Below are 23,354 nucleotides of genomic sequence, written 5' to 3'. Positions count from 1 at the left end.
TTCATACGTACTGATATAATAAAAACGTGGACAAATAATAAAATGCCACGTGGATTACATTATCTCTGTCAGCAGTTATTTTTTAAAAAAATATATATCATATCAATATTTTTACTAAAATATCCTTATAATTTAGTAAAAATAAAAATATATTTTTATTTAATTTTATAAAAAGACCTAAATATCCCTTTTATATTGGAAAAAAACTATTCATTTAAATTAATCAAAATTTTAAATTTAACTAACGTTAAATTTAAAACAACATCTAATTGATTATTCATGTACAATCAATCATGCTTATACTCTTCCATAAATCCTAATTTCATATGTTCGTTCATACAAAAAAAAAAGAACACATCTAAAGAACAAAAAATATTCAAAAGAACAGTTCTAGTGTTCTTTATCTTTTCTGGGTTTTCTTACATCTCTTTCAAAGAACGTCTCTCTCTCAATTGTCATACTGAAACTCTCGCTGTCGCCTGCGTGCGGGTAACCAGTTTTCCTTCTTGTTTTGTTTTCCATAATGTACACTTGATCAGAACTGCAATTGGATTGTCTGTTTGATGTACAACATTATGGCAACATCTCTTTTAGCTTCGTGTCTTCTATTTCTGTATTGTTCTTTTTCCATCAAACTGCAATTCAAACACTCCTGCTTAGTGTTGTCACCTTTGAAATTTGCTACTAATTAAATGTAAAGTTACAACCTCAGAGTCAGGGAGGGACATCTATGAGAAATCAAGCTTTTTTCTTAAAATACTCTTGCTTTACCCAACAATAGGGTAAAATTTCAGATAAAAGAATACATTTTTTAGTGAATGAATTTTATCTTAAACATGTTACTCTAGCATATGAGCAGTTGAGCACAATGCAGCTTATAGTACATGATGATAATAATGCAAATTGCAAAATAAATATCAGCAGCATATCAGCCATAATTTATCAAGATAAACAGAAGCTTGATATTTTTAATTTTTGGTCCCAAGATAGAATTACATTGTCCAGCTCTTTTCTCTTTGTTTTGGTCTAAAGCCTATCTGTTTTTTCAAATGTGAAAATATGAGCATTTCCAATGTAGCATCAATTTCTTAAATGGGGTTCTAATTGGACATCTTTACAAAATGTGACATAAAAAAAGAAACCTGATATCATGCACAACCCAGTTGCTAGTCCACTAAGAATGTCATCACTACAATTCCATCCAAATAATCTAATTTTATTTATTTATTTGTGTCAACATCCAAATAAGCCTTTAAGCTACCCATGATTTAACAATTACATAAAGTAAACCTTATTTGTGGTCAACTCTTACATCACATGGAAGAACTTTCGATATAAAATTTCCTCAACAAAATATTAACTAAAAACAAAAGCAATTCTGATCAATTTCTTATTAATCAAGCTTTTCATACATAATATCCACCAACTACATCATAGCCGCCCCACTTATTATTCATAACTATAGCCAGCCACAACATAAAAAAAATAAGAACAAGAGCCTAAAGTTTATCAGTCAATAAAACGAGGAACTGTAGCATGTGGCTCAAGATTCTTAGCAGCATCAGAGGCCTGAACAGAAGGATTAGGCTCAATAGTTTCAACAATAAGCTCCTTTGGCAAATCCTTAATACCCTTAAGATAGAAATTAAAGTGTACAAAAATCTTAAAAGGGTACACAATTTGATGAAGCTTGACTTGGCCTGAAACACCTTCAAAGATTCCAGAATCACGTGTGACAGCAAGGCATGTGTCTTCATAGGTCAAGTATGGACCCTGAACAGCAATGTGTCCATAGTCACCAAAGTAAAAACTGTATATTGCTTCATAACGATCACCACCTTTTTCTGCATTGTTTTGGATCAAAATGCAGATCCCTGCTTTTATGCCTACGCGCTTTTGAAGGTCTCCAGTGTACAACTGCATAATAATATAATTGAAAAGATTATAATATGAATAATCATATGATGATGTTTTTAGATCACTAACATAATTCAATCATAAAAAATAAATTACCTTGTTGGTGAAGGGTACAAGATCACCAAGAGAATTCACAGTTTTCTGATTCAATCTACGCGGTGTTTTTAGGATCCGGAACCTTCTTTTCTGCAGAAATGTGGGAAAGACTAATAGTCTATTACCTGCTCACAAGTTTCGAAAGAACTTTTAAGGTGATCAAATGTTAGCGGCTCTGCTATGCGTGAAGACCGACGGAGAGGGAGCGCGGCTACGAGGAAGGGAGAGGATGAAGATAGCCTGCTGCCATTCGGGTAGGAGTTTAGGGGTGAGATTGTTTTTTATTAGAAGGATGGTATACAATGATGATGAACAATTTTTAAGATATGTTCTTTTTTTGGGTATGAGAAGGATAAGAAAGATTAGATTAGGGTTCATGAGAAATAAAATAATTTTTTAGTATATATGAATAATGAAATGTATTTTAGTTTTAATTTTTAAATTGATTCAGATTTAAAATTATAAAACTAAAGCTAATTGAATTTTGATTAAATTAAAGGAATTTGGATAGTTTTTGTCTAATATAAGTGGCTAAGAGAAGGGGGGGTTGAATCTTAGCCCCTTTTTCTGATGCTAGCACTTGCTGACCTTCAGAAGAGACTTTTCTGTTTTTGCTCGTCACTGGACACGAGCAACTTTGTTTTGTCTCGTCCTTTGCCACGAGACTTTTTGTTTTGTCTCGTCACTTGGCACGAGATAATTCTGGCTTTTGCTCCTGTGTAGTAGAAAACAGAAATGGAGTAGAAAGAGAAGAAGATTGCACCCAGATATATCCTGGTTCGGCTGCTAAGTGCAGTGCAGCCTACATCCAGTCTCCATCACAAACATGATGGAATTTCACTATAATCAATTTGATTACAACTTGTAAAGTGCTAACCCAACTTACAAGGGGATTCCCACAGAATCATGATACACAACATAGATGAACAAAGGAACTCTAAGACATCTATGGCTTTTTCTTTTAATTTTGCACTCTCTGTCTTTTTCCGCTCTATGGCTTTTTCATACAAACCTCACTGTTTGCCTTTTTTCCATGAGACTCAAGACATGACAAAATTAAACAGAAAATTACAAAACAGAATACATTGAAGGAGAAGAGAAATCTGTTAGCTCAGGTAGCTCTGAGAACTCTGTGCCTTGCACTCTCAAATCTTACTCCTTGCTTCAAACAGTAGTTGTTCCCCCTTTTTAAAGAAGAGGAAAGCCTCCACACTTGAAGCCAAAACCGAACCAACTTCTTCCTCCTTCAACAAACACAGAACCGGTTCGGCCACTCAGAGAGAGAAGAGATAACCATGCATTAACCAACATGCAATTACCTCTAGTCCTTTCTTGATCATCACCCTTCATCAATCCGGGCTCTCCATCCTTGGCTTCCTCTCCAAGATGGATTTCTGGCCCTTGATGCTTCATGATGATGATGACTTCATCTGCTTCAATCTCTGCCTTCAACCATCACTTCGCCACTCTAGCTACTCCCTGTGGTGGTTGAGCAGAATCAAAGACAAGCCATGCTTTAAGAATCTCCTCTAGCTGGCCGAATCTTCTTCTTCCATTTTTGAGCATAAAAGGCTCAAGATAATCTCACCAAATCTATCCACATTTGATGAATATCTTAGCCACAGCTCACTTTTATTTTGGTGTGTTTTCTTGCCATCATTTTGATGGTTTTTAGGCTTGCTTTCTCTCCTTTTGGTAGCTCTTTTTTTGCTTCCATGGCTGCCAATATTTCCTGTGCAATAACCGAAGAGAGAAAGAGATGAGAGAGAGAAGAAAGAATCTGAAGTAAAGCTATTTCAAAGTGATTGAACTAATTAATTGAAAATAGCTTGCTTTTACTTCCCTTAGTTGGCGTGTAGCAATGATGCCTTTAGTCAAATCAATCTTCTCTCACTTGCTTATGTTTCCAATGCATTAAATTAAATTTGAATTCCATCCAAGGTGAGGAATGGAATCCGTTGGAAGCATTGAACCATTTTTCTTTGCTTCTTGGGTTCGGTCAAAGCATGGAAACATTCATCAAAATTGAATTTGGGCCTTGTGACATTATAATCAAAACTGGCCCATTTAGATAACATTTGCTTTCCTGATAAAATTGATTTCGGATCAAGCATGGAAAGCACACAAGAAAACATTTGTTTGGGCTTGCAACAATAATATTTATTCTGGCCCAATTATAACTAGCTTTAATTACAAACACAAAGCTGAACCAATAATGCAACAGTTGGGCTTTGTTAATTTTCTTTTGTTTCGGCCCAGCATAAAATCTGCACAACAAAATTATTAATTAAGCATATATGAATTAGGATTAAATTAATAATTTTGTATTTAAATATTTTAATAATGTTTGTTCATCATCAAAATTAAATAAGAGTTTTCCAAACTCATCAAAAAGGATATTTAAATTTTTTTATAAAATTAAATAAAAAAAATTTTTATTTTTATTAAAGAATAAGGATGATTTAGTAAAAACATTTATATGATCTATATTTAAAACCAAAAAAATTAATTATTGATGTGGAAAACATAATTCACATGTAGTGTTTTAATTTGTCCACAATTTTATCGTATCGATACGTATGAATTTATGATCGTACCGTAACAAACACCTAAATTGAATATTAACTTGAGCTTACATTGAACGAAAATAAATTCAAGAATGACTCCTCTCTCCATGCACATGATTGATCATATTATGGTGTGGATTCAGATTTGGAGGCTCCCTAAATTCCTGAAGATAATTCCAATAGGTCAAAAGGTTAATGCAGAAAATAGACAAGTCTTTGATTGTGGATTGTTTCAACAAACTTAGTTCCCTTTTTAGATTTTTTTTTTCTATTTTTCAATCTCTTCTTTAGATTGGATTTTAGTAATTTCTTCTTATTATTTTGGTGGAATATCCCAAACTCTATCTTGGTCTCACCCAACTTGTATCTCCTTCTCAACTTTATTCTTTTAATAAGCTGCTTCTCTTTTTCAATTAATTATGGAATTCTTTAATTTTCTCTTTCTTCATTAAATCTGTAATTCAAAACATTCGAGAAACGTTATTATTGGCATAAATGGCCATTATTGACAAATATAAATAAAAGATGCCAATAACAATTTTTTTCTAAGGATAGATTTTCGACTTGATTTGATAAAATGAATCAAACGTTAACTCGTCACTGGGAAATTTAACATAAGTGCATGTGTGAGGTGTTAGTTGCTCACATAAAATAAGTAAGGTCTCTAAAATTTAAGATTGGACTTAAATTGACTCTTTAAATTACAATTGAGTCAATTTAACTTTCAAAATTTATTATAGTAACTAGTACTCCTGATCTGATTTCTGTAAATAGTACGTTAATTTTGTATGTTTACTTGCTAAAATTTAAATTCTTCATCTAAATTGACTCTAAGACCTACTAAACTTTTAAAAATTTGATTGACTCTCCAACATCATCAGAAAGATGATAATAAAAGTTTAACTTAAAAATTTTATGGCTATGGAAGCAACAATCAAATTTTTTGAATTCTAATAAATCTTGATCATATAAAAATTAGATAAAAAAAATATAAATCACAGAGCATACTACAGAGAAACAAAAATGCCACTAGAAGAAGAGAATGCCGTAAAAGGAGGATGCAAAGAGAAATAGAGATGTATTTTCCAAAGAGAAGCAAAAATGTTAGCGAAGATGATGATTCTGTAAAGAACAGCCGAAGAAATAATGCTATGAAGATTCGCAAATATAGAAGATGACTTCTTCTTGGAGTCTTAGTGATTACTGGCATTTGAAATAAAAGATCTCAAAATTCTAACTTGTCCTTATACTTTTTTTTTACTTAAAAAAAATTGCAGCAACTCATAAGGCCAATCTATCCTGCCTTACTAAAACTTATAAGATTTGACGGTGTGGATTTAGCTTATTTTTTAAGTTTGTGTAATTCAAAACATAGTTCAATTTATATTTTTTAGTGAGTTTGGCTTGTCGATTCTGACAGATTTTACCTGTATAATGTTATTGATGTTGTTGGCTTCACGATTCATTCGTCTCCACTAAGACTTGAGACTCCACTCCATTAAAGGTAAGAAAATTATTTGTCCTATCCTTTTTTAGAATGATAAAAATAAATATTTTGGGATTAGTTCTTGTATTAATTTAAAATGTGTAATTGGTGTTTGTTTTAATATATTATATTTTTTAAAGAAAGTTCCAATAAATTTTTTCTTTTTACTTCTACATTTTCTATTCGAAAAGGAAAAGGGATTAATTATATAAAATGAGAGTCATTACCAAATAGTTTCGATTAAAGATGCCTAAGTTTCATGCCTATCAACAAGGGAAGCAATAAATTTAACGTAAGATTTGCATTGTCATGATACTATATATTAACAAAGGAGGAGACAATATGAATAATTATATTTTTATACTTTTTTTAAATAAGAGTTTTTTTAAATTTGTTTTAATTTTATATAATTTTTTATTTGTCTTATGTTATTTTTTTTAAAGTTCATCAAAAATTAAATTTTAGGACTTTTGAATATATAAATCTAATACTATGTTATGATACAATTTTTCTAAAACTTTTGGCTTATAAGAGAAGGGAACAAGCATAATCACTTGAGGCAGAAGCAGGTAGGTCCCATCAAATTGCTTGTCCCTTCGTTTAATACATCCATTATAGTTGTTGTTCTTCGTCGATAAAGAAGTTTGCCCATTTTTCCTCCACCATCAATGGTTATATTAAGGTTGAGTAAGTCGTTTTTAAGCAAGTCTATCATTACTTATACACTCTGTGAGCAATTAACGTGTTACTCAGGTAACTTTGTTTTTATTCACAATGATGGTTTCATTCATTTTATCTAATGAAATATGTCTTTAACGGTGTTTTAATTTTTGTCATTTGTATATTTTGATATCTATTTTGTTAATATTATAATATTTTTTTTATTTTTTTACGATATTTTTCGATTCAACAGGTTAATAACTAATTTGTTAGGATTTACAGCTGGTTTAGTTCTTGCATGTACAAGACGAAATTTGAACCCCAACACTTACTTAAGTAGACTAATAAATTAATCACTGATTAGACTAATCCAACTTAGTTTTAATATTATAATATTTCATAAAGTTAAAATGACTATTTTGTTGTTATTAGTGTTATAAATTTATTTAGCCACTAATGACAATTTAGATGAATACAATTTTATTTTTATTTTATGATGATATTTTGTATTTTAAAAAAAATGTTTTAAGGATATCATATAAAAAATATTTTATTAAAAATTATTAAAAAATATTTTTTTATTATTTTTAATGCATTAAATAGATAAAGAAATTTAAAATATTTTATTATTATACTCTTAAAATATATCTTTAAAATATAAAATAGTTAAGTTACTTTTTCAATTTTATTTTACCTTTTTAAAAGAAGTCACCTTTTTCATTTATAACTTTTATGTATGATTTATTCCTTGATTGTGTTAAAACATATCGAATACAAAGTTTTGTTTAAAGGAAAATTTTAGAATTTTGAATAATATTTTAAGATTTAAATAGTTTTATTAATAGAATGTCATCTTTTATAAATATAAAGTTAATTTTATTTTTAGAGATAAATTTGTTATTATTTTGAGAATTTGTTACACATTTAAATATTTTTATAATTAAATTTAATTAAATTGATCCAAATTCAATTAAAAATTGCTTGCAGATATACATGTAAAATCACACGTATTTCTTCTTTTTTACGTGAAAAATAATATTAAAATTTTTTAACCACGAACAAAATTTTTTTAAGACTTTGAAGTTTGAATTTGATGCTGCAATTTTTTTTTTATTCATGTAAATTTTTTATCTTTTTATTTATAAAATTATGTGTTTTTTTATTTTTTGTGTTTATTATAAAAAAGGATAAATAAAACAAAAAATTGTGTAATTCTCTTTTTTATTTTTTTATTTGATTTTTTTACTTTTATTCTTCTTAACGGATAAAACAATAAGAATTATGAGAATGTTAAATAAGAAAAACTAAGAAAATAAGAATAAGAAGGAGAATGAATTGTTTGGGAAAATATAAAAAAATAGCACCAAAATTTTTTATACGTGACATAAAAAATTTTAATTTTAAAATTGATATTTTTTAAATGTGATACATAAAATAAAATGTTGCAATTTTTTTATTCTTGTTTTGGAAAAAAAATGACAACAACAATATTGAAAAAAATGAGCAAAATCATAAAACATAATATTGCATTGCATTTTTTTCTTATTTTTTTAGAAGAAATTAAAAAGACGACGAAGATGGTATTGAGGAAGAAGAAGAAAAAAGAAGAGAATAATGATGGTGGTCGTGATGATGATAATAATAAAGAAGAAAGAGGAAAAAAAGAGGAAGAGGTGAAAGTGAAAGAAGATGAGTTAATAATATGATAAATTGATGATGATAAGGAGAAAAAATGAAGATGACTATGATAACAAAGAAAAAAAGAGAGAAGAGAAAAAGGAAAAAAATAAAAGAAACCTACAAACAAAAATATGATAACTGATAAGTAAGATTCTGATCTTGACAAGTGAATCATGTCATATTTTTTTTGTTGGTGGATACTACCATGAAGATTTTATAATTGTCTTCATATGAATATGCTTCTTTTTTATCATTAGACGATGAATTGTAAGATTTTGCTAGAAACAAGAGAGTAATCTGAAAAGTGTATTATTGAGTTGTAATCAAGTTGTCTATTCAAATTGTATAGAATGATACAATATAAAAGGGTATTTATAGGTACTAAGAGAATCGTAATAATAAAGACGTAATATTCTATAATAAATATTCAAATATATTAAATAATATTAATTGATCCTAATTGGTCCTAATTATATTCTAACATCCCCTTCAAACTCAAGTGACTGCATAAATTGATAAAATAGGTGCAGACGAAACTGTCGGAAGGAAGCGCAGATGGAACTGCCGCTTGTCTGAAAGAAGTGCAGACGAAACTGCCGCTAGTCTGAAGGAAGCGCAAATGGAACTGCCGCTTGTCTGAAGGAAGCGGAGATGGAACTGCCGCTATCTAAGGGAAACGCAGACGGAACTGCTAGAAAGAAATGCAGACGGAACTGCTACAACGAGAGAACACAGACAAAACTGCCAAAAGAGAGCGAAAACTATATGATTTCTTCATGAGAATAGGTAAACAGCGGATGACAATGGTGTTTGATCATTCGACTTGAAAAAAACACAAGACAGAAAAAATAGGCTAGTCGGTGAGGTGAAAAAGCATCAAAGGAATGACAAAAGGGAAAGAAGAATGACATAGAAAAAAATGCAAAAACTACAGTGATTTCACCACAAGAAAAATAATCTATCCTCTTCAAGGAGGATACCATGGCTCTGATACCATGTTAGAAACAAGAGAGTAATCTGAAAAATGTATTATTGAGTTGTAATCAAGTTGTCTATTCAAATTGCATAGAATGATACAATATAGAATGGTATTTATAGGTACTAAGAGAATCATAATAATAAAGACATAATATTCCATAATAAATATTCAGATATACTAAATAATATTAATTGATCCTAATTAGTCCTAATTATATTCTAACAGATTTAATTTTGATATATTATAAAAGTGTTATTTTTTTAAAATATGACTAAATAAATAAAGCACACTTTTAACACAATAATCTTTATAAAATGTTTTTAATATCTTTATTTGAGTAGGTGACTTTTTTGTTAATGGAGTATGTAACTCTATAAATACGATTGAATATTTTTAATATATTTTTAAATTATTTAAAAATATTTTTTATCAACAATAAAATTTAAAAATATTTTTTTTGTCTATTTAAAAATATTTTTATCCTAGCAAAAATAATTCAAATATATTTTTGATGATTTGCTGATTCTAAAAATAAATTATTGCTATTGTTTTGTAGTAGCTTTTATAAGGGAGTGGATCCTCTCCAATGGAAAAAAAACTGGATGGTATCCAGTGGAAGATCTCACCATTCAATACATTCTCTCTCTTATTTATTGTTGGTCACACTTATAAAATTAAAGGTGGGAGATTACACTTTATTCTCTCGAGTGACAAAAAAAAATGGAGAGGATCTATTTCCCTTTTATAACCATATTCTCTTTCTCAATTAATTATTGTATTCCTTACCGTTTCCCTTTTTCAATGCAACCCTACATATTATTCTCTCTCTTCATTAAATTTATGGATGCCAAAAGCCCAAAACATTTGAGGAGGAAGTTGAATAGTATTACACATTCATGATTCATGACAATTCTGATGAATCTGTTTTGAGTCATTTTGTCTAATTGGTTTTACTTCTAAGTGAGTCACCTTTTCATTTAGGCAAAGACTCTAGGAAGGATATTTAAAACATTTTTAAATAAGAACATTTAATCTTATCTATTAGATTATTATCATGTATTTAATTTTAAATACATAACATAAATTAAAGAGTAAAGTATTATTTTTATCCCCAACGTTTGGGGTAAATCTCAAAATTGTCCTTAACGTTTCAATCGTCATATTTACATCCCTAACGTCTTAAAATTGACTTAATATTGTCCTGTCGTTAGGGATCCGTTAATAAAATTAAAGGCAGGACAAAATTGAGACGATTTTGAAACGTTAGGGACGTAAATATGACTAAAACGTTGGGGACAAAAATGATACATAGAAATAAATTTTAATTTTATTCTTCAATAATATCAATTTGTTACTGTACATAGTATTCAATTATTTTTAATCATATTTACACTTAATCACCTTATTTTCATTCTAAATAAATTTATTTTTTTAATTTTACACTTAAAGTAATGTATTTTTATAAATAAATAAATTTTACACTTTTATTCTAAATAAATAATGTAATGTGATTAGAATGAAAGTGTAAAACTATAAAAAAATATAAGTAATGTGATTAAGTAATAAAAGTAAAATTACATTATTTATTTAGAATGAAAGTATAAAATTTATTTATTTATAAAAAAATTATATTACTTTAAGCGTAAAATTATAAAAAAAATTAATTTATTTAGAATGAAAATAAGGTGATTAAGTGTAAATATGATTAAAAATAATTGAATACTATGTATAATAAAAAATTGATATTATTGATGAATAAAATTAAAATTTATTTCTATGTATCGTTTTTGTCCCTAACGTTTTAGTCATATTTACGTCCCTAACGTTTCAAAATCGTCTCAATTTTGTCCCGCCGTTAATTTTATTAACGGATCCCTAACGGCAGGACAACATTGAGTCAATTTTAAAACGTTAGGAACGTAAATAGCACGATTGAAACATTAGGGACAATTTTGAGATTTACCCCAAACGTTGGGGACAAAAACAATACTTTATTGTCTTGATGTTTTAGTAATCACGTTCTATATTTTAGATGTTTTTTATTGTAAAAAATACATATTAGGTGCCTTCTATGGTACCTATCATCTTATTGTACCTATGGTGACTACAAATAGGTTTACCAATTAATTGTGGACATTTGGCAACTGAAAGCGTATCACTAAAAGTGTTGCTTAAAGAGAAAGTGTTACCCTTAATCGTTAACTTGGCTCTGATACCAATTTTTTAATTTGGATTTTTCTTTTAATTTCTTTTTCGAAATTTCTATTTGTACAGGTGCTTTATAAAAAGTATTGACCATAACTTTTCAATTTAGTTTATAATATTCTTTTTTGCATGGATTATTGTATATAAAATCTTTTATCTGTTTGTCTTTTTCTTTAATATAATTTTTCAAATCCTCAATAACTTCTTTTATTTCTACACTTTCTCCTGTTTCTAAATATCTATTTAATTTTTCAACTTCATTCTCCATTTTTTCTTTTAACAGCTTTAATTCTTTTAAATCATAATATGGTGTTCCAGGCATTTATAAATTTTTTAAGTTTAGCTCCAACTTGTTTATATTTGTTCTTATTTCTATCCTTTTTATTATAAGGTCATTAATTTCGAATTGAAGATTATTTAATTCTCTTTTATACTTCTTTATTTTACTTTTTAATTTTTTTCGTCCTTTTTCTTTTTATTTTATTTTCTGGTCTTTCAATCTTTATATACTTCATTAGTTATCTTAGAATTTCTGCAAATTCTATCATCGATTCATCACTATTTTCTAAAGATTCTATTGATTTTTCTAACTCTTCAACTTCTCCTTTCAATTTGTCATAGATTATTTTTAGAGTTTCAAATGCTCTTTGATTTATTTCAGAAAACTGTAAATAATTCAACCGATTTTCTCTTTCAAAGAGCTCTTGTTTCTTGTCTTGATAGGTTACATATATTTTCTCTTTATTTATTGTCATAACTTAGTGTTTAGGGTTTCATTTAATTTTTCGACCTTTTTTGTTAATTCTTTTATTTCAGAATTTTCTTCTTTAATCTTTAACTTAGATAAACTTAAAGGGCTATTAATTTTGGATTCTCTTATTTGAAAATTCGATGAAACTAATTTTCCTGATGGTTCTTTTAGTAAAAGAACTGGGTTTTCAATAGCTTTATATTTTGGTATTTCTGTTTTTACAATTTTTTGAAATAATTCATCAACATAAATTCTTTCTCTGTTTTTAAATATTATACTATGATGGCTATTTGTTAAAGCATAATTTATTGCATATGTAATTGAAAATGGTTCATCGTCTTGTTCCATTAGATTCTTTCTGTGAAATTTATAAGCCAAACTTATAGATCTTCCAAGATTTTCAGTTGATAAAGGTATAGCATATCCAAGATGGGCATTGAATTTAACATTTACGTTTGCCAAGTTTCCATGAACAATTCCAATTATTTGATCTATTGGGTCATCAGTAATTCTTTTGTCACAGATTGCTAAGCTTATTGGTGAATTAATTCCTTTCATATATGTAGATTTGATTAAGACTTGTATAGTACTAATATGAATCCATCCAATTTTAGATCTTTTTTGTTGATCCTTAATTTTCTCAATTTGTTTACTCAATTCTTCATCATTTATCAGAGCTATTTCAAGTTCTCCATTAGCAGATTTTATCTTTATAGGGGCTTCAAGTTGAATTTTTCCATAGTATATTATATTTTTTCTATTAAAAACTTCTTTTAAAAGATTTTGTTTATTAAAATTTTCATTTGACTTGAGATTTAATTCTGTTTTTAGAACAGCCTGTTTTTCATTATCTAATAAGGCAGATAATCTATAATAATCAGATTCTTCCGTTAATTCTAAACTTTCTAAATAATTCATGGCTATGAGATTAAGATAAAGGCGTACCTTTCTGGAGAAAAACTTCCTTTATTTAGAATATTTACATAAGATGTTTTTATCTCCAGAGGGGAGATTGTAGATACTAACTCCTGAGGGGAGTTTAGAATTGGTTTTTCCTAAGGGAATTCTTCTTCAAACTATAGAATCGCCTCGGCCGCTTCCTCCTTGCTCTCCTAGCATATGAGTACTCTTAGCCTTCTGCTTTCTATTGTTTGATGCCTTCTACAATTGCCTAAGCAACCTATTTATAATGGTTGGGTCTGATGGACAATTCCCATCCTTACCCTTCTTATGACGTCATTGCTTACGTCATTGTTTATTATCTTGCACCAGCTACATTGTTGGTGCTCTATGACCTAAGCACTTACGTCACTATGCAATAATGTTGAGAGATGCTTCAGATGTGCTGTCCTCCTCTTTCATCATGTGACCTTCAGATGTGTTGTCTTCTTCTTTTATCATGTGGGTTGATTCCGTTTTATTATTGCTTTCTTCAGATAACTCTGAGACACATAGCTGACACTTGTGGTCTTCTCTGTCTTTTATCAAATAGCAGAGATTCCTCTTTATCCCTTCGGGGAGCTTTTCTAAGAGTCCAGATAAGTTGTAGAATGCTGATTCAAATTCCACTAAGAGTCTCATCTCTCTTTCTTCAATTTCATTCTTTTTACTGGACACAAGCAAAGTATTTCTGCTTTTATAATTGATTCTTGTGTGAGATTCCCTTGTTATCTTTTGAGTTCTTTCGAAGACCCTTGCTAGTGTGCTGGCTAGTCTTCCTTCATGACTGTAGATTGTTAAATCTTGAACTTGATCAATTGGTTGAAAATTTTCTGGGAAGACGGACATGAAGATCACTTGATGTGCTGGAACCAAGCATTCTTCTTCTTCATTAAAAATAGGTTGACTATTCGTAAATTTTAGGGATATATCCCTTGGATTTACGTTGTCAATCATATTTTTAAATCTTTTTACTGCATCAATAAATCCTGCAGGAAACTCACTAATAATTTTCAAATCATTAAAAATTAAGATTGTATCAATTAATCCATACTGGAAAAACTGATAGGTGTCAGATGGAGAAGCCTCTGGAAATATAACCAGCTTTGTTAGCTGTTCTTTGGCAATAGGATAATATCCCAAGATCGCCCTCTTTTCTGCAGTCCAATTCAAGACTATGTTAAGGGTTTCTCTGAGATTTGATCTACAAACCCTTTTCTTTTCCTTGATTTCAGCCCTTGTAGGAATGTTTCTTATTATCCCTGTTCTCTGGGTTTGAATTGGAGCTTTATCTGCTCTTTTTAGGGTTTGCTCTGGATGAAGAGCTTCATATTCTCTAAAAGATTCCTTTGCCTCTTCCAGTGTTAAAAACCCTCCTTTATGAATTATCCTTGATTGCTGTGTAAATGGTGCTGCTTTTTCCCAGGCATCATATACTCCTTTCATGGGGCCATTATAAATTACATAATATTTTTTATCTTGGGTGGATTTTTTGATAATTTCAGCAATTGTTTTATTTTCTGGAATTTTTTCCTCACCTGATTTGTCCACCACGCTTAGCTGGCTGAACTCTGATGGTTTTGGTTGTTGTGTTGATTTCATTGCTTCGATGGCCTTCTTGAGGGATTGGATCTGTGTCCTTATTTGCTGACAATGCTTGCATTTTTCGAGTTCTTGTTCGTATTTTTGAATTTCTTGATTTAATGCGTTGTAGACGAACTCCATTCTCTTGTTAATGTATCTGCAATAACATTTTTGTCACCCTTAATATATTCAATTTTTATTGGATATTGTAACAAAAATAATTGCCATCTTACCAATCATCCATGATTATAATCTACTTTCAAATTATATCGTATGAAACCTGTTAAATAACTTCAATCTGTCCTTAATGTAAATTCTTTAGGTAGTAAATCAATTTTCCATTTCTTAAGAGATTTAATTGCTGCTAGAATTTCCCTTTCATGAGTAGTATATCTCTGTTCTGTTGGAGTAAAAGTCCCTGAAATATACCTGCAAAGTAATCCTTTGGGGGATATTTAGAATCTAGTGATTCTTTTTCTTGTTCCAAACTTTTTATAGCTTTCTTAGCTTTTAGACATCCTGCCCAGGTTATGTCTGAAGCATCTGTTTCTACTATTAAGTAGTCATTTTCTTCTGGAATATAAAGTTTTGGAAGTTTTTCACATAATTCTTTAATTCTTTGAATTTGTATGCTATCTTTTTCATCCCATTTCCATACTTTTTTAGTACTTATTTTTGGAAATAAGCTTTTAGTGTATTCTGTTATATTCTTTAAAAATCCATGATCAGAGATATAATTTATACACCCTAAAAATCTTTGTAATTGTTTTCTATCTTCTATTTTATTAGGAAATAAATTTACCTTTTCTAGAACATTTGGTTGAAGTTTTAGCTTTCCTTGAGTAGATAGAATTAATCCAAGGAACTCTATTTCTTGTTTTGCTATTCTTGCTTTCTTTTTACTAAGAACTAATCCTTTTTCCTTGCATCTTTCTAAAACTATTAATAATTTTTGAAGATGGTCTTCTTTATCCTGTTTTGTAAAAATTAGTATATCATCAATGTATACTAAAACAAATTTATTTAACTCTTTTAGATTTTCTTCCATAAATCTTTGATAAATACCTAGGGCTTGCTTTAATCCGAATGGTAATACATTCCATTCATAAAGCAACACACTTGTTGATTCCTTTGTTGGGCAAGTAAAAGCAGTTAATTTCTTTGTTTCTTCGTCTAAACGAAGTTGCCAATATCCTGATTTTGCATCGAGAGATGAAAACCAAGTTGCTCCTTTGATTTTTTCTAAAATAGAATCTTTTCTTGAAAGTTTATGAGCATCACCAATAGTTGCTTCATTCATTTTATTATAGTTTATTACCATTCTTCGTTTTCCCCTTTTAATTTCATTATTGTTTTCAACGTAAAAAGCTGGAGCCGCATGAGGACTTTTACTTAATCTTATAATTCCTTTTTCCAAAAGGTCTTTACACTCTAATGAGAACTCTTCTCTATCTTTCGCGGAATAAGGAATTTTATTTGGGACATTTATTTCTTTTGTGGGATCTTTTAATTTAATGCTTACTAATTCGTTATTTGTATTTTTAATATCTAAAGGATTTTCAGCACAAATTTCATTCAAGAGTTCTTCTATCTTTATTTCAAGATTATTTTTTGGAATATTTATCTGAAAGTATATGTTTAAATAACATGTTTCTAATATAGAAAATATTTTAAACTTTAAGATCTTATCTATAGTAGTAGTTGGTATTTTTATACGTTTTGATTTTTGATTTATTAAAGAATCGTGTGGAGCTTTTAAAACTATATATGTTAATTCTTGAATGAATGGATGATATAGCTTTAAAAAGTTATTTCCTATGATAAAATCCATTCCAGAATCTAACATATATATAGATGGAACAATGAACCTATAATTTTGAATAAAAATTTCAACCATCTCTGCTTTTTGGTCAATTTTATGTATTGATTTGTCAGCTATTCTAACTTTTAATGGTTTCTTTAATTTTTTCCAATCAAGTTTTATACTTGAACTAGCAAAGCATTGTGTTGCCCCAGAATCTATGAAAGCATTTATAAACTTTTCTGTTATTTTTATAGTAATAAATGTAGCATTATTACTCAGTCTCTGAGTCTGTTTCCGAGACATATTCAAAAATATAGTCTAAGTTATCATCAGATTCTTCTAATGGTTCCATGAAACAAGACTTAGCAATTTCTATTTGTTTAGTAAGATCCTTTTTATCCTTCTTTTTCGGGCATTCATTTGCGTAGTGTCCTTCTTCTTGGCAATACCAACACTTACAATTTTCTTTTTTATTCGAGCAATAGTTATTTCTTTGTCTTTTGTTTTTATTGTTATTTTCTTTTCTAAAATATCTCTTTTTTCTCCAGTTTGGATAGTATTTTCTTCTTCTAAATTGATATTTTCTTTTTCTTTGAAGATTTTTATTAAGACCATATTTTTGAGATATCTCCTCATTATCCTGACAGCAAATTCTGATTATATTTGCAAATCTTTTTTGAGTTGCTTCTTGCATACAACGTTCTTTTATTTCCTCTCTTATAGCAGAGGTTGCTCCACCAAAATTATTTTCAATTGTTCCTCTATTTATTTCTCTTATAAATCTTCCCATTATAAATTCATTAGCAGGATATGGAAGTTTTGTTATGTACATACTAAGATAATGATTTTTATCTTCTTCTTTTAATTTGTAATAATGTATTCTATATTCACATATATAGGACTCCACATTACATAAATCATATATCTGAATATTAGCTAAATGGTTTTTTGCTTCTTGATATTCTTTATTATAGACTTCTTGTCTATGATCTATAATATTTTTTCCAAAAAATTCTTTATATAGAATCATCATTATATATAATATCTTATCATAAGCTGTTGTTTTTGTTTCTAATTCTTCTATTATTTGGTTTTCTATTGATGTCATATAATCTCTTATAGTTCCTTTAGTATGAAACCCTATGTAATTCCAAATGTCCCTTCCAGACAATTCACCAAGTTTTGGATTAGTAAAGGCTTCTAATAAGAAGGAATTCAACCAATTTTCGAAAATTTCTTTTTCGTTCTTTTTGCAGTCTAAATCGAGCATTCTTTCTCCTTCCATTTCCTGGATTTTAGGAACGTATTTTGATGGTATTTTTGCATATTTTGAATCTTTATTTATAAACCCTTTTTTAAAAGCATAATTATCAAAACCTGTTTCCCATTTAAATTGAGATTGATTATCCTTAGATGTTCCAGCTTCATTCTTTACTTGTATTGGAATAGTTGGTTCTTCGTCACTTGAATAATCTAGAATGTGTTCTTCATTTTCTATATTTTCAGAATTTACTAATTCTTTCTCTATTTGAAAACCATGTTCCATAATATTATTTTCTTGAGCCATTTTTAATTGTTTAAAAAGCATTGTAACTTCTTCTAATTTTTCTTCAATATTCATAATTTTAGTGGTGGTTTTACTTTTAAATCTGTTATGTTAATTATGTTTTGAAATTTTTCTTCCTTGGGATTCTGTTTTTCCTTATTTCTTTGAAATTTTATGGATGTTAATATTTCCTCAAGCATATCTACTATAGAATTTAATTGTGGGTTAAAAGTATGATATAGGTGTGGGGAATCATTTCCATAGTAACATTTTTTAGAAATTCCGTGTGAAAAATAAGTTTTTTCAGGTTTTTGAAGTCCTTCAATAAAACTTATAGTAAAATAAAGATTTTGAGAAAAATCATTTTGTATTGATTTTAAGAATTCGGTGTCATTACAGTTGACATTAGTTAAAATCATTAATTTTTGATCTATTAATTTTGATAACTTAATTATTTCTTCTCTTAAATCTTCTAATTTACTTTTTTTCGTTAGGTGACGCTTTTCTTTGTGAAAGGTTACACTTTTAAGTTAAAAGTGTAACCTTAGCCACCACTAGTTACCATAGCCATAGCCACCAGAGACTTGGCTTACATATTATATCTAAAATAATTTTATGTAATAAAAATTATAATAACAAATTAATTAAAAAGTTCATCTGAAATTTAACTCTTCCATATTAAAATTTTTAAATCTGTCTCTATTTCCGTAGATATCATATATAAAGTATTTTATTTACTCTTTATAAGTATATGTTCTAATCTTTTGTTTATTTTTTCGCATTTTCTTCTTTAACTACCTTATATAATAATAATAATAATAATAATAATAATAATAATAATAATAATAATAATAATAATAATAATAATATATCTTTTTTGTTTATCAAAGATCCTCCTTTAATATAAAAATTAAAATTCTAACGCTTTTTATTAATCAACCCATATCTTTATTTCTTTAATTATATAATAATTGTTCTCAATCAGATTTAAAATGTGCTTTTAGCCTTGAGGTGTGAATATCTTTTGTTAAAGTCACTTTATGTTTGAATTTTTTTATTTAAAGTAAATTAAATTTATTCAAATATTATATTTTTGTATCGTAAAAAATAATATTTGTTCGATTTGTGATAGGTTCGACTACATATATCTTTTTTAAAGAGATATAAGCATTTACGAGAAAGTTTATATCATTTACAGTGCGTGTTAAGATTCAAAATATTAATTTCTATCAACAATTCACATATAAATGCAAAATACTACTAATTTTTAAATTCAGTTAAAAGTATATTTGAGGTAAATTTCAAAGTATTTTTTAAAGAGCAATGTTAGGGGACCAGTAATTTTTGTGATTGTTAGCCATCAATTAACCATCAATGATAATTTGATGGTGTGAGATTGGTGTGAAATTTCATCCAATGGCTCACCTTTCTCTGTTGGTTATATGTTGGTCAAAATTTAATAAAACTGCTGACCCCCTAGAATTTTCCTTTTTTAAATTTGTAATCGAATCTTAAACTTAATTCTTAACTTGTTAAATTCAGAAATAATTTTACAGCAAATTTAAGTTACGAAATAAATTTGATGCTCGATTACAAATTTAAAAACCATTTTAAAATTTAACTCAAGATATTTTTTTATGAAGCCATTCCAAATCATCCCATATGATTCCCAAATTAATATGTATAACTTATTATGATTATATCATCCGAAAGTGTATAGTATTTTGACTTCAATTAAGGTGGCACATTTTAGCGCCAGTTTTTATATGTCCTTCTTCGATCTCAATGCCATTTAAAAAAATTATTAAATGTAAATGATGAAATTTTACCATGATTAAGAGAGTTTTCATTATAGGCAAAATATATTTGAGGAATTTGTTAATTATTAATCGTTAATGTCAGTTAATTATGGTGTATATTCAAATATATATATATATATATATATATATATATATATATATAATATCATTAATATTGTTTTAAAATTTTATGTAATACTGAGGATCAGTCTTGCTAAGCAGTAATATTGTTTTAACAAAAAATTGTTATTCTCAACAGTAAAATTCTCTTTATATTGCAGACTTGTTTAGTTTACTGCTTAACAAGACTGATTCTCAATATGTAAAACATTAATTATATATTATAATTCTTTTTGAATTAATATCATCATATATTAGCTAAATTTATATAATATGCTATAAGATATTGTAATAAAAAATGATCTTGATTATTTCCAAATTTTATTAGTTTGATAACATATATGGGTTGCATTTTCAATTTATGGAAAAAACTAGAACCACACATTTCTGTGTGTGTCTATATATATATATATATATATATATAGTGGTGGAGTTTGAAATAAAATTTTGGAAAAAAAAATTTAACATAAATTTTAGCCTTTTTCTTAAAAAATATATCAATTTTTTATTTTTTATAATTATTTTATATAAAAATTTGAATATATATATTGTAAAATATGTAAAAAAGAAGTTAGAATGATAAATATTAAAAATTATAATATTTATTAATTTTTTATCAATTTATACAAATACAATAATATTAATACTTATTGAATATTCTAATATTTTTTATTATATAAAAAGTTAAATTAAATAAACAGTAAAATATAAAATAATATTAAATTAAATAAATAAAAAATACTTGCTAATTTTTTATATTTGAACTCAAAGGTAGAGGAAATGTTACTTGTTGAATAGAGAGTTTCAAAATGTGAACAGAGAAGCTGCTAGCAAAGCAGCGTTTTTATAATGATGATTTTTATCTTTTATTTTGTTAGATGATCTTTTTTATTCTTATTTTTTTTGTTAGATAACTTTTTTTATTTGATTTGATTGTTAAATAATTTTTTTATAATGATGATTTTTATCTTTTATTTATTTTAGACGATCTTTTTTTGTTAGATAATTTTTTTATTTGATTTGATTTTAAAATTTAATTTTGATGTGTTGTGAAAGTCAACAAAAATACATTCAATGCAATAAAAATAAGAGATAAACATTGAATATGAGTACTTTAAATTATAGTAAAGTATTTAAAGTTAACTGAACTATTTTTTATTTTTTATAAAAAATTTGAACGACATAGTCGCTTTATCTTAACTAGGCTTCGCTCATATATATATATATATATATATATATATATATATATATATATATATATATATATATATATATTAAACTTCTAATTAGTTAATTAGTTTATAAAAAATATATTAATCTAAAACAATAAAAGTATAATTTATAATTATTCTGTCTTTACAGGACTAAATATTTAGTGACTTAGTTTTTGTTTACTCACCTGCGTGTGAAGTGAAACTTTTAGGAGAATCCCTTTCTTTTGCTTTTACGTTTATGTCCTTCAATTTGGACAATATCTTTCTTTTCTTTTATTGGTGAATAAAAATAAATGACTGCCTTAAAAAAAACAAGACTAAATATTTTATATATATATTCTTAAATAATAATTTTTTTAACTATTCATTATTTCTTATTTAATTTTAAAATTTACTTATTATAATATTCACGGTATAAATAATTCTTTTATTATATTTTATATCAATTATTCAAATTTTAAACATACATGCTAATCAAATTAATTATTTTTTAATAAAATTATAAAAATATAAAGAAACAAAATATTTTAATTTATTTATAAAAATATTATTTACATACTAAAATTAATTATCAAATTCAATTATTATATATTTGTGTATAATTATATTTATAATTTAATTTATTTTAATATATATTTTATATTAGTAATTAATTTTAATGTATACTTGGCAGTTAGCACTTAGCACTATTGATTTATGAGTCCCGCTAGAAAGATAATGGATTATTTGTATGATGTGTACAATGGACTACTGATTTTGGGGTTCACCATGAATTAAACTCTTGATCTTTTGGATTTAGCGCTCTAATATTATGTCATGATACCACTCATCCCAAAAGTTTCAGCTGATAAAAAAATATAACACTATAATTATATCTCTAATACTCCATAAACCTTCATTATACACATGGTACAAATATTTCATTTGCTTCTCATGCTTTTCCTTGATATATTTATTACCTCTAATTAGTAGCCATTAAATTAGTTGTCTCTATTCTCTATCCTGTTGCCACTTCACCCTTTAATTTGTGGCGTTTGCATGTACCCTAGTTCCCACTTCTCTGTATTCTATTTTTATATATACACTACAAGAAAAAAGGCCTATAGCCACGCTTTTTTCTTGCCACGCTTCAAAAGCGTGGCCAAAAGTGGTCAATGGCCACGCTTTTATGAGGGTGGCAATAGATTAGAGATTTGGCCACTTTTTTTATTGCCACGCTTCAAAAGCGTGGCGAAAAGCATCAACGGCCACGCTTTTTTTTGCCACGCTTCAAAAGCGTGGCCATAAAGAGAAACAAGGACGTTTTGAAAGCGTGGCGACAGGGTTTCATTACGGCCACGCTTACAAAGCGTGGCCATATCCTAGTACGCTTTTGGCACGCTTTAAAAGCGTGGCCAAAAGGTCCTTTTCTGCCACGCTTCAAAAGCGTGGCCGTAGAGCAAAACAGTGACGTTTTAAAAGCGTGGCGAGAGGGGCTCCAACCCATTCACCCTAACCCGGCCCCTGACCTGGCTCCCAACCCGGTCCCCAACCCAAAGACACTAACCCTAATCACTCGAAACCCTAAGCCTGAAGAGCGCCTCCCTTCACCCTTCGCACTTCACCCTTCCCCCTTCGCCCTTCGCCCTTCGCCCTGAACCCTTCGCCCTTAGCCTTCGTCACTCGAAACCGCTCATCGAATCCGCTCATCGCACTGTTAATCTTCGTCACTCGCCCTTAGCCCTTCACCCTTCTTCATCTTGTTAATCTTCATCTTCGTCTTCCGCTCATCGAATCCGCTCATCGCACTGTCTCCTACCTCGGCGACCTTATGGCCTCCTTCAGTTCAAAAATGTCCGTACTCTCTCTCTCTCTCTTTCATAAACCCTTCCTCACTTCAATTCTCTCTTTGATCGCCGTTTCGTTTACTAGCTTTTGATAATTAGGTTTTTCTTTACTTTCCTTCGTTTTTGATTGTTATTTGAAAGATGATTTGCGTGTGCTTGTTGATCTGAGGAAGCTGTAGTT

General features: G+C 28.3%; 1 protein-coding gene across 1 annotated transcript; it reads right to left on the bottom strand.

Moving 5' to 3' along the window:
• Nucleotides 1–1,258: 1,258 nt before the first annotated feature.
• Nucleotides 1,259–23,036, bottom strand: LOC112728907 (allene oxide cyclase, chloroplastic-like). Its single transcript, XM_029294175.2, has 3 exons — nt 22,928–23,036; nt 2,014–2,138; nt 1,259–1,917 (listed from the first exon to the last, which is right to left on the bottom strand). Exons 1-3 carry the CDS (start codon nt 23,034–23,036, stop codon nt 1,510–1,512), a joined length of 642 nt encoding a protein of 213 aa, XP_029150008.2. The 3' UTR covers nt 1,259–1,509.
• Between the last annotated feature and the right edge of the window lie 318 nt (nt 23,037–23,354).

The sequence above is a fragment of the Arachis hypogaea genome, chromosome 2 (genome assembly GCF_003086295.3).
Source record: "Arachis hypogaea cultivar Tifrunner chromosome 2, arahy.Tifrunner.gnm2.J5K5, whole genome shotgun sequence".
Taxonomy (NCBI): domain Eukaryota; kingdom Viridiplantae; phylum Streptophyta; class Magnoliopsida; order Fabales; family Fabaceae; genus Arachis; species Arachis hypogaea.
The sequence above is the reverse complement of the archived record's forward strand: the minus strand, read 5'-3'. Positions and strand labels throughout refer to the sequence as shown.

What these genes read in the sequence shown, in the direction of transcription:
- LOC112728907 (XM_029294175.2), bottom strand. Translation starts at nt 23,036, where the DNA reads ATGAGCGGATTCGATGAGCGGTTTCGAGTGACGAAGGCTAAGGGCGAA. An exon ending in AGTGCGAAGGGTGAAGGGAG is followed by an intron (nt 2,139 to 22,927) that starts GCGCTCTTCAGG and finishes ACTTGTGAGCAG; the next exon opens with GTAATAGACTATTAGTCTTT. An exon ending in TTGTACCCTTCACCAACAAG is followed by an intron (nt 1,918 to 2,013) that starts GTAATTTATTTT and finishes ATTATTATGCAG; the next exon opens with TTGTACACTGGAGACCTTCA.